The sequence below is a fragment of the Abrus precatorius genome, unplaced genomic scaffold (assembly GCF_003935025.1).
Source record: "Abrus precatorius isolate BTA unplaced genomic scaffold, Abrus_2018 Scaffold2, whole genome shotgun sequence".
NCBI classification, from domain to species: Eukaryota; Viridiplantae; Streptophyta; class Magnoliopsida; order Fabales; family Fabaceae; genus Abrus; species Abrus precatorius.
The window spans coordinates 33,136,983-33,149,863 of NW_020874362.1; the positions used below are offsets into that span (position 1 = coordinate 33,136,983).

General features: G+C 23.8%; 1 protein-coding gene across 1 annotated transcript; it reads right to left on the reverse strand.

Annotated features, from left to right (window-relative positions):
- Positions 1 to 1,243: 1,243 nt before the first annotated feature.
- Positions 1,244 to 6,289, reverse strand: LOC113859178 (GDSL esterase/lipase At5g45960). The gene is made up of 5 exons (XM_027491993.1): positions 6,027 to 6,289; positions 5,625 to 5,755; positions 4,686 to 4,919; positions 1,615 to 1,888; positions 1,244 to 1,497 (listed from the first exon to the last, which is right to left on the reverse strand). Exons 1-5 carry the CDS (start codon positions 6,286 to 6,288, stop codon positions 1,304 to 1,306), a joined length of 1,095 nt encoding a protein of 364 aa, XP_027347794.1. The 5' UTR covers position 6,289; the 3' UTR covers positions 1,244 to 1,303.
- Between the last annotated feature and the right edge of the window lie 6,592 nt (positions 6,290 to 12,881).

A 12,881-nucleotide genomic window follows, 5' to 3' on the forward strand; every position in this document is an offset into this window, starting at 1 on the left:
CAACATGACAAACAACGGAAATTATTTAGATAATTTTTTTTCACAAAATTATTAATGAAACATCATAAAAGTGGTGCAACTTGTCATGTATTTGATGGTAGCTAAGGCAGTAGTTATCCATTCCATTTTTCTTGTGCCCTCAGCCACCGTTTTCATCTGCCAAAGTTGTCCCTTCTTATGATTTTGGTCCCACACTCCCACCCTCTTACTTGATTTACGGAGAGAGATTAAATACCAAGAGAGAGATTAAAAGCAAAAATTTAATGTACATAAAAAACATCAAAGTTATAATTTTTAATATTTAACGAGATGTTAAAATTTAAAATAATTTTTTCATAAAATTTACTCATTAATTTAAAAGCTTACAATTTAATATTTTAATTTACCACAATATTTTAAAATATACTTAATTTTAAAAATCTTCAACATATATTTTTAATCAAAATTATATTTTTAAAACTTATACACAAACAGTAAAATAATATATACAAAGGAAAAATATTTTTAAACTAATATAAATTTAAAAAATCTTACACTCAATTTGTGTCTTTCATTTAACTTACATCTAACAGTTAATAAAATAATAAATTATAATCCATTAAATATAAATTAAATGAAAGGCTCAAATTGAGTGTAAGAATTTATAAACTTACACTAGTATAAAAAAATTGTTCCTTATATATATTTATTGATTCTTTTAGAATTTGAATTCTCTTTCATTGTAAAAATTAGACATTTAATTCTATTTTCACTCAAATAATAATAAAAAATATTATATAAAATTAATTTAAACAAACTTTATTTATGTGATCACGAAAGGGAGTTGAAGCAGCAGAACTGAATGGTAAATGAAGTAGAAATTGAAGAAGATGAAAGAGGATAATGAGAGTCAGTTATGAAGACAAAAAGGATAAAAAGTTAATAGAAAAAAATTAATATTTACTTAAATGAATTTATTAAAAAATTTATATTTTTTTAAGATTTGTTTAAGTAAATTTATTTTTATTTAATAGAACTTATAAGAACTAGGTCAAATTTGGATCTTATAAAATCTAATTTGTCTTGACGATCCTATTAAATATACTTAAATTTAATAACAATTAAATGATGTACGGTCAAAACAAATGCTTTTATACAAATTAGAAATAAGAAACTTTGTTATTCTTTCTATTTTCCAATCACCCCTTTTATTGGTACAGCAATATACCTTTTTCGTTTGTTATGGTTCTAACTTTCTAATATTAACTAACCAAATTGAGAGGGCAAAAAAATAATGTATAATGTAAAAACGATAGCTAGGAATCTAGCCGCTGAGAAGGGCATCAATGTTGGGACGCGCTGCCATAAATAGGTCGTAGTAGGCCTTCTCCGTAGGGTGTATAGAATCCCAAAACACATATTTTGATGGATCATAACACACATGCGAAACCCCATTGCACAAAAACGTTGCTTCGACGAAACCACTTCCACAACAGCCACGATCAACCTCGTCATACCCTACAACCAAACATATATAAGCAAATCAATTAAGGTTGCCTAATTAGGCAATTGTGAACCGATTCATATGACTCAGGAACAAACATAATGGGTTAAGTCGTTTACTTATTTATTTACCAAGATTTTCACGCCCTTGAATCATGTTGGCCAAAGGTTCATATATGTCGATGTAGGAGAGCTTAGCACCAGCAGGTTTAGAAACATTTAGCTGCATTAAGAACAATTCATGTTGAAGCATCAGATTGTGGTCTCTTGCAACTGCAGAATACTTGTCCACACAACCACGTCCAAGAACGACATTTTTGGAATTGAATGTGATCATGATTGGCAAACATCCCATTGGAGGTACTCCAACCAAAGCTATTTTTCGAGCACCTTCTCTCCATAAACTCTGAAGATATAGAACTAGTATTAGTTAAATGTCTAACCACGAATATCATAACGCTTTACAAATTATTTTCTTGCAAAATATTTTTTGGTTTTTTTATAAGATATTTTGAATTAAATTAGATGTTAAATAATAAGTGTTTAATAAAAATTACAAAATCACTTATAATTAAAACTATTAAAATATTTTTAGGTGTTTTATCAAAAAGCCAAAAAATAATTTACACAAGTGTACTAGTTATAATTGAGAATTCGGAAACTAGTAATTGCCAATTAGAAGTTAGGATACCAAGTTTGCGATTTCAAACTAATGTTTGTTGGATTGAGATGCTTTGATGCTTTATTGGTTTTCTGAGCTACCCTATCAACCTTGTAGCTACTAACAACTACTCACTTATATAAAAAAAACAAAAATAAAAATAAAAAATGATTATAATAAATGAATTTTTTTAATGTGTACAAAAAAATCATGCAATAATAAATTAATAAATATTTTTATTAAGTTCGAGTTGTTGAAGCATCTAAAAGTAAAAAAAATATTTATTAAAAAATATATTTAATATATTAAAGTTATAAAATATAATTAATACTTTTTTAATAAAATTTTCAACCTTAAACACTAATGTTAATATTTTTTAAATAATTTTATAAAAACTATAGTATTTAATATTATCAATATATTATACTTTGTAATATTTTAAATTAATCTTTAATTAGTAATATATATATATATATATATATATATATATACATGTATATATAAAACTAATTACCTCAAAAAGATGAACATATTACAAAGCAAAGTCCCCATGTTTTAAGTTTAGGTAAAAGAGCATGTTATGTTAGACTTTAGACTTTGGCGACCATAGTAAAATTTGTCAAAATATTTATATAGATTATTCTTCTATTTTTTAATATTTTAGAGACAAAATAAGAATTTGTAATAAATAATAGTTTTTAATTACGAATTTAATGTTATAAATATTTTAGAATATATTATTTTTAATAACAAATTGTATTATAATCTTGAATATATATTAAAAATTTATTTATTATTATTTATTTAAAGTTCAAAACAACACAGAAAAATAGCACTTGTATTTTTGCATTTTTTTTATATCAACTTGGGATTGCAATATAAAAAAAATATTGTGATCTATGATTTAAAAAATGATGTGAAAATATAATTTTAATTATTTTATAAAAATTAAGAAATATAACAAATTTTATTATTGACATCAAATTTTAAAAATTTATTTTTAAAATCATTAAAACTCATTATTTTTTTTTACTAAAAATATTTACTTTATCTTTAAAGATAGTTTTATTAAATAAAAATAATTAATACGGGAAATAACTTTGTAAGGAGTATTATTAAAAATTTAATGAAAAAAATTCTGAAAAAGGTATTAGATTTTGGATCAGATACAACAACCGGTAAGGCAAATTAAACGGGGAAAAAAAGTTTTGATACACTTTATAATATACATATACATATATATAACTAATAAGAAAGCATAAAAGATGCCATAAATAATACAACTTGATAGAAAAAGAGAGAGAAAAAAACATATTAAAAAAAAACACTATAAAGTGTATAAAAAGTTAAAACTCAATTGAATGCCGACACAATTGGTGTGTTTTTTTCACACTTTTTGCATAAATTTTTTGTTGTAACATTCATTCTATACAGTTTTTCTTTATTTTTACCTTTTTCTTCTTTTATTATATCACTTATTATTTTTTTATTTATACCTTTTTTACCTTCAAATTGGTTTTGTTTATTTTGGTGGAAAAAATAAAAAATGTTGGAAAATGAAGTTTTTATTTATTTGAATATTTTTTTCTTGTATGAATGAAGGTGTCAATCATTTAACTTTCTCTCACAAAATGATAAAATTTGGGCGGAAGAGGGACATAGGTTTTTTAATTTTTTATATTTCATTAAAATGGTTTTAAAATAATATAGAAATATTAAAAAGTAATTCAAAATTACATAGTAATTAAGAAAATATTATATTAATTTTTTTCATTAAAATAATTTTTTATTTTCATTATAAAAATATTTTGTAATATAAAATATTTTTTATTCTTTTTTCATTCATCCAATTTTGTAAAAAGCATATTTTTTTTTTCACTTTTTTCTCTCGTATTGCATTCATGAAAAAAAATTTTAGGATCTATAACTATGTGATTTTGATTAATTATATTGTGTTGTAAGTATAAATTTTAGAATTTATGACAAAACTAATACATAATGCAACGTAAGTAGCTAGAATAACACGTCCATAATCACTTAAAAGTTACTTTCATTTCATACCTATTTCAAGGATGTTCACGTGAGAGAATTTTTCATTGTTGTCGTCTTTATACAAAGATTGAATTATTAAAAAACATAATTCTCACATTTTTTTCACACTTATTTTCTCTCATATAATTTGAATAAATTTCTAAATAAAACTTCATAAAAGAAGAAAATCAATATATTTATCTCTTCAAATTTTAAAAAAAGTTAAATGAAAAATTCTTAAAATTAGAAAAGTATATGATGATTTTAACTTACGAAAAAAATTTAATTAATTTTACTATTTAAAATTTTGACTCCTATTTAATTTTAGTTTCTGTCTTTTCCTTTTTATTTTTTTATCTCTTGTTGATGCACCCTCTTTTCACTCAAACAGTGGGTATTAGCTTCAGCATATATATTTGAAGATGAAAAGTGTAACTGTTGCGTGTGTTTATATACTGTATACAAAAAGAAAAACAAGCATGCATGCAGTGCGGTTCGATCAGAATAAAACCTGTATGAATTCTTTTACATGTTGAAACAAGAACTGCCCGTAGCCAGGCACGCTGTATCTCTTTCTTCGCATTGGCAGCGAAAAATAGTTAATGACATAGTCATTTGTACCCGCGCTGATGAAAAATAATGCATTTTTCATATGTCTTTCAGTTCTTTGCTTACCAAGCATTCCCTCTACCCTCTTTTTGTATTCTCTGAAATATTCCACCTGCTTTGCAATTGGAATTACATTCTGCAATCAATACCAAGACAAACAACATAATTAAAATACAATCATATCTGTTTCCATTTTTTTTCATGTCATAATGATAAAGAAAATAATTTTATACGCAAAAAGTATGAAAACATGTGATACAGATTAATATCGCATGATGCCGACATGTGGTACAGTATATTAAAAAAAATATCATAACATACTATACTTAATATATCAGAGGGGATACATATCTTAGATACCGATACAAAATTTAATTAGCACAATTAATTCTTAGAATTTAAGAGAAGTAGTAAAGCACACAAAATTAGGTACAATTAATCAGGTGTATTAGTGATTTTTATTAATTAAAATAAAAATTTAACATTAAATGTCATAGATTTTGCCCGTAAAAGTAAAAAATTGTCATAAATCAATTTGAATGCCTATCCATTCATTATTAAATTTATAATGTCATGATAAATTTAGATAAAATATAAACCATCAAGAGTACAGTTTATTTATAAATTATATGTATTTCTACATGCAAGGACAATACTGCAAAATGTTTTTGAGCTTAATGCCGTTCATTTTGAGGCATAGAATAAAATGACAGAGAAGAAAGTTTGACTCTCTACTTTTCCAAGTGCCCTTGATTAATGAATGTTGAACTGTTGATAATAATGGACACGCGAAACGGAGAAAGATTAAGGCAGAGAGAGAGAGAGAGAGAGAGAGTTATACACCCAGCATTGGAGTGAGTGGATCAAAGCCTGAACCAGCAGAGGCAAAACTGACTCCTGTTAGAAGGTCTTCATCGCTAAGATTTGGATCCAAATAAGGTGGCAACAGCTCTTTTAGGCCAAGATATGAAGCTACATCAAGCAAGGATAAATCAGTTTCGCAAAATGCATGACACTTATCCATACTCTATGAATTGCATAACAAATATTTAAGAATACTGTTCACCATACAGCTCATTTTTCGGCTATATACGAAATACAAAAAAGGGATATTGATCAAAATAGATAGGAAAAAAGAGAGATAAGAAATAAAAAATTAAGTAGAAACAATGTACAGGACTTATGAATATAATTATTGAATGTTCAACATGCAAAGAAAATGAAGAAAGAAACGAAAAGTTACCAACAAAATCAGTGCCAAGCTTCCCATTAGTGAACCTTCCCGTGGGAACTTGGTTGGCAAAATCTATACCGTAGGGCGGAAAGTTGCTTCTGAAAGCTGTGTTTATGAAGTTGTTGTTTCCTGGGTCTACTGTGGAGTCTCCAAACACATACATGGCTGAGACTTGCTTGTTTGAGGCTTCAATTGTGACCACAAAACATAACAAGCAAAGGATGAAAAGGTGTAAAAGAGAGAGCAAAGAATGTGAAATAGGGGTTTTCATGATAGCTATAGCTAGCCGGATGAGCAGGGAAGGGACCAGAATAAAGAAGGTGGCAATGAAAACTTTGAACCATAAAACGAAGATATATGAAGAATATCTATCTATCTGTATGGTGTATATATAGTATATATAATAACAAGGATATAGCCATATGGGCCTGAGTGAGGCTGTTACATAGTGAAAGACAGTGACGAAAACAACCCTCAAAGGCATTGGATATTTCACAATTAGTCCATTCCTATTGCAAACTTGAGGATACCTTTAGTTGAGGAAAGTTCACCCAACATTTCCAAAACTTTCGTAGCTTCTTAACTTCTTAACAATCTTTCTTACAGGTGAGAGTGTTTGATAAGTCACCAGAAAAGTAGCTAAAAAATTATATGTAACATTAAAATATCAAGCCTTGTATAAATATTATGTCATCATTTGAAAAGTAAATTCTTTTTTCCTAGTGATGAATCACTTTATTATAGGTTAATATTTATTTTTATAATTGCAAAATTATTAATTTATTTCCAATTTTCTTAAACTTTTAAATTTATTTAATTTTCATCAAATTTTCTTTAACTAATTTTTAGATTTTCTTTTTATACTATATTTGGAATCTCACTTTCATTAAACTCGTTATTTTTAAATGTTTTGTTTCACCCTAATTATTTATAATTTTTTAAGTTGTTCTTTTATTTTATGTTTTTTTGAATTTTATTTAATTAAAAATACTTGTAGAATGCACAAGATATTTATTACTACTTAATATATAATTTATAGAAGTATATTCATAAGTCTTGCATAACTTGGGGGAATAAATGACTAACGCTGTTGTAGGATTACAAATTTTGATAATCATTTAATTATGGATTTTGTTCACCTAAGATTCTTGTGTTAAAGAATGCCAAAAGAATATGATTTGCCCTACTCTGCTTGTGGATATCAAATTCTTAGCTAGTGATATGTGGTTTCTTGAACATGTTTGATGACATTATTGGTTTCATCAAACTAAAATACTAAAATATTGAGTTGCATGATGTCCAATATTAAACATTTTTAATTAATGTGTACAAGGACAAAATATATGTTTATCTGTCAGGGGAAGGCATAGAGTTGTTTATATGTTGTATAGTATTACAAGAAAACTTAAACTACTACGTATATTTTTTCATATGATAAGAAGTCATTATTGGAAAGTAAGAGCAGAAGAATGTTGTATAGTAGTATAACTATTGTGTGGACGCAAATTTAAGCAGACCTTGGTATTACATGTTATGGCATCACTGTATACACGAATGAGACTTAAGTGTTTAATTTAATAAAATAATATTTTAAATAATTATTTCTTTTCATAAATAATAATTTTGTCAATTTAATCATTAAAATTTAGGTTTTTATAAAAGTTATGAAATCTGAAAAATCTTACATTATTTAAATTAATTGATATTTTTTATTTTAATATATAATATATTATTTAAACTATTTTTTAATTTTTTTAAACTTTGGCTTTATATTTTAATTTTTTTATTTCAATCCTTTAACTTTATTTTTTATTTAAAATTGATACTTTTGTTTCATTTTAATCCTCAAAATTTTAAACAAATGAAATGAAGTATTTTTTTTATTAATTATGTATTTATGTTTAACTTAAGAGAAGAAAAAAAATATTAACAATAATTAAGAAAAATGTACTATTTAATAAAATTAAATATAATTAACAAAAAAAATCTTAAAAAGTTAAAGAACTCAAATAAAAAATAAATAAAAGACCAAAATATAAAATATAAAATTATAGTATCATAGTAAAATAAAATAAATATTAAAATATCAACTCAAAATAAAAAAATAAAAAAGAAAGATCCAGAGTAAAGTACTAAATTTGTATTTTTAAATATTTTATAAACAAAAAATAAAATAAAAACAACGGAGATTATGAATTTTAACTTTATTATATTTTTTATTTTTCTATTTAAATTAAGTATTAAATGAAAAAAAATATTTTTAAAAAATATAAAAAAATACTTAATAATGTTTCATTTAACATATTAAGATTTTGGAATCTAATTACTTAAAAGTAATAAACTTTATTATGAAAAAATCAAACTTTAATTGCATTTTATTCTACAAAATATTTTACCGTCACATACAAAATTTATCTTATGCACTCATATATCATATTATTTGCAAGATTAATTCAATAACTAACAAATTAATTCATTTAGTTTTTTTATCTAAAGATTTTTTTTTACCATTTAAATGATTTTCTAAATATAGTTTATAGACTTTTAGTTTTAAATAATTTATATATTTTGTAATTTGTCTTTTTTTAATTAAAATTTAGCATACTAGGGTTTATAAGAATAAAAGGTAGGTGTACTTTGAATTATTCTATAAATTTATGAGTGTGTGGAATAATGTTAGAAACACGCTTTTAATTATAATTATTTTGTTAAAATTTATAAAAATAAAAATAAGAATGATTAAATTAAGATTTATACCTACATAATTAGTATTATTTTTAATAAATTTTAATGAATATATAAAGTTTATTAAAAATTTAATAAAATAATTTTAACTAATAATTAAAAGATTGTTAAAAAAAGTATGTTTCTAACACTACTCCCTGATTATAAATTTATAAATTTTTATTAAAAATTACATAATTTAATGCATTAATAATATTAAATATTATAATCTTTTATAAAAATGTATTATATATAATTTTTTTCATATACAACATTGCACAACTTAAAAAAATTATTATCTTAAAAGTTAAAGTTACATATTTTTTGTGATTTTTAATTAACTAAAAACAAAATATGTATAAAATGATGGATTAATAACATGCATTTATGTGGGATCATATAGCTTGGTGAGGGTTGAAATTTATCTTCATTTGCATTATTTGCTACACAAATAGACATTATTTCCATTATTTATTATTAATGTAGCAATTTCTATTATATTTATATATATATATATATATATATAATACTTTTTATTTTAAATTTCTCAATTAGTGTTTAGCAAAATCCTTAACATTAATAAAATTTATTTTACTTAAAAAAGTTTTTACTAATTAATACCTTTAAAATCCTAATTAAAAAAATTCTTTTTTTCCTATACCAAAAACACTTAATTAAAAATTAAAATGAAATATTTTAAAAACAAATTATATTAAAATTACAAAGAAATTGTATTAATAATAATATTTTATATATTTTTTACTTTTATTTGATTTATTAAACGGTGTTTTAAATATTTCTTAAAATGATGCTCCCTCACTTTTGAAGCAAATGAACGTGTCATCCAATCATACACATTTTATTGAACTTTTCAATGTTAGATACAACAAATCCATGAAAGTAAATATACCTGCAAACCAATTAATGTAACAGACCAGAGAATGACATGCGGAACAATGGGTTTTTCTAGAGTGGTCTTAGTGACTTGGACCATCATGGGTTTATTTTTATATATATAGAATTTAAAAATTATATATATTAAAATATAATATTTTAAAAAATTATAAAAATAAGATATTTATTTAAGAATAATTAAATAATAATTTTAAAATATAATAAAATTAATATTTATATAAAAAAGATAAAATTAATGTTTTCATCTTTTTAAAAATAAATTTTAAATTTTATCTTCTAACTTTATTAAGTTAAAGTTTTTATAAAATAAATTATTTAAAACATTTTTAAAATTTAAAAAATTAAAATAAAATAAAAAGATGAAATTAAATTTTAAGTTAAAAGTTAAAAACATTAATTTTATTTAAATAATAATAAATTTAATATAATAAATACTTTTTTTCCATAAAAACATATTATTTTCAAACATTTATACTTATTTTTAAGAATTGATGTTATTTATAAAATATGTATGATAATTTTTATGTACATTTAAGTCTTAACTTTGTCCTCGCGGCAAAACATCAATACTTGTCAGGTTATGACAATCACCCATCCCTTTTAAATACTGCCCTTCTACCTAAGGAACATGCTTGTTACTGTCTTCATTGGCTAGTTTTGGCAGTGTTGGTCCTTAGTTGCCATTCAAGAGCCACCTTGTTTACTTCTCTACATGCAAAGATTAACTAGTTAATAAAGCGTAACTGAGTTAAATTTAATTATTTAAAAATAATAATTTTTTATTAAAAGTAAATATTTATTAATTTTTTATAATTTATTACAATAAATATATTTTTAAGAACTAAAACAATAAAACTTAGTGAGAAAGATGGTTCCAGCTGTGTGCCTACTTTCTTACTAAATTATTATTGATTGAGTTGTAGAATCTAACTACTACTTATCTGTCTCTCTTCACCTTCTTTTTCTAAGTTGGTAGCATTGCCATACCAGTGCCATTAAATTTACTTACCCCCTTTGCATTTATGGTACAGTGAGAGTTTCTAAGCAGACGCCATGGAGGGTGTAGGATCTATTCAGCTAAGTTTGTTATACTTCTTTTGCTTAGTGTTAGTTGCATGCAAGTGCCACGGAATTTACTTACCCCTTTGCATTTATTAATTGCACGCACAGGACAACGAGAGTTTCTAAAGCAATGCCTTCATTGCTGTTTTCTGTTTTATTTGGTCAACGCCTTCGTTGGTGTAAGATCTTGAACTTCACGATACCTTGCTTCCAAGTTTTTTAGTTTATTTTCTTGTTTTTGTATTTTTAACAAATAGAAAATATTACTTTCTAAGATATGCTATACGTTTCACACGATTTATGATTATGGTTTTCTTTAAAATGCATGACTTGGACTCAGTTATCATTAAGATATTTTTAAATAAATCATATTTACAAAATAATGATATCCACTTAATTTATTTGAATTGGATATGAATGTATTTGATTATTAACTTCAGGTATGATTGGGTAACATTAAGATTCGATTTTGAAAAAATTGAAAAAAAAAAAAAGTCACTGTGATTGATTCACTTTTTTTTTTATTAAGTGATTAATTCACTTTGTTTTGTAAGTTAAGCTTCATTATCATTAACCGTTTGAAAATAGTTGCCTTTTTCTTTTTTATTAAGCGAATTAGGCTAAATGCGACGTTTCTACAAGATCAAATGCTTTTAATTTGAGAAAACCATTTTGCACACTCTAAGAGACATTTAATTTTAAAAAAATTATGAAAAAATGAATTGCATTATTAGAAGTTGATGAATCCACTTTAAAAAATATTTTAGAATTTTTAAATTAAATATCTTAATTAGTAAAATTATTATTTTAAAATTTATCAGTCTAATATAATTTTGACGTTTTCAGTCCTTGCATGATTATACATAATTTTCAATGCAATATAATTATTGAACTGGTATAGAAACCAATCTACTCACTAGCCTTACTATACTAAAATCATGGTGGCATACGCATAAACGCACAAACAATCATAAAGTCTAATAAAACTATATTAAAAAATGTTTAAATTAGAATTATATATATATATATATATATATATATATATAATTTGTTTAAGAAAAAAATAAAACTAATAATAAAATTATAAATAAATTTCAGTAAATTTTAAAGTATCAATACATAATACTGAGTAAAATATTAAACGTGTAATATACGCAAAATATCATATTACGTATATTATATTTCTAAGCCCTTCATGTTTAGTTACGTGAAATTTTAAATTATTATAAAATTATTAAATATGTGCAAGGAAATAAAATAAAAAAATAAATAATAAATATCTTTTAGCAAATTTAATGGTGATTATGGGTCTAATCTAACTCATGAGCACATAAAGGTGGATTTGGACTATCAAGTTGGCACCAAAGATTCTTTTAACATGAAACCCAAAGTTTTAATATTTTGTTAGAACTTTTTGATGGATTTTCTGTTAAGGTGCTATAAGAAAATAAATAAGTATGGAGTACGGATTCTTTAGATATTATTCATTGTAATATGCATATTTATGATTGTTTGAACTTTTTAGTGGTTGTAATAGCACAGATTAGTGTACGATGATGCCTTGCGACGGTTACAGAGAGAGAAGTTTCATCTTAAGTGTCTAGTATTTTTTTTGGCAATTGATGTTGAATACAATTACATATAAAGGTTTGTTGATTAATTGTAGTATTTAAATTAACGATATAACTTGTTATTTCTGTCATAATTTGAAAGAATTTTCAAGTCATTTATTTTTAACGTGCTCAATTTTATCTCAAATCTAGTACTTTACTGCGTGTTAGCTTAGGTTTTTATTGATTTTGCCTTCAGATTTATCAACCCACTTATTTATTTATGTTGGTGTTGGTTGTAGTAAAAGAGAAGAGATATGTTTATTAATTATTTAGGTAAGTACAATGTGGTCTTTGTAATTACATAAAAATAGAATAGTATTTTCTAATAATATTTTAGATGAGAGATAAGTTTTAGATTCTATTATTCTAAGGTCCTAAAAGTGATTATCACATTTTAGTAATAGAAAAACTATTTTATTAGATAATTAGTATATGAACCTACAACATAGCATTCACCTTAGCTTAGCATGAGCCTTTTTTTTATCTTTTTATTTTGCTGTATAAGTATTGATTTTTTTTCTATATATGAATTTTGAATTCTTCTTGAATT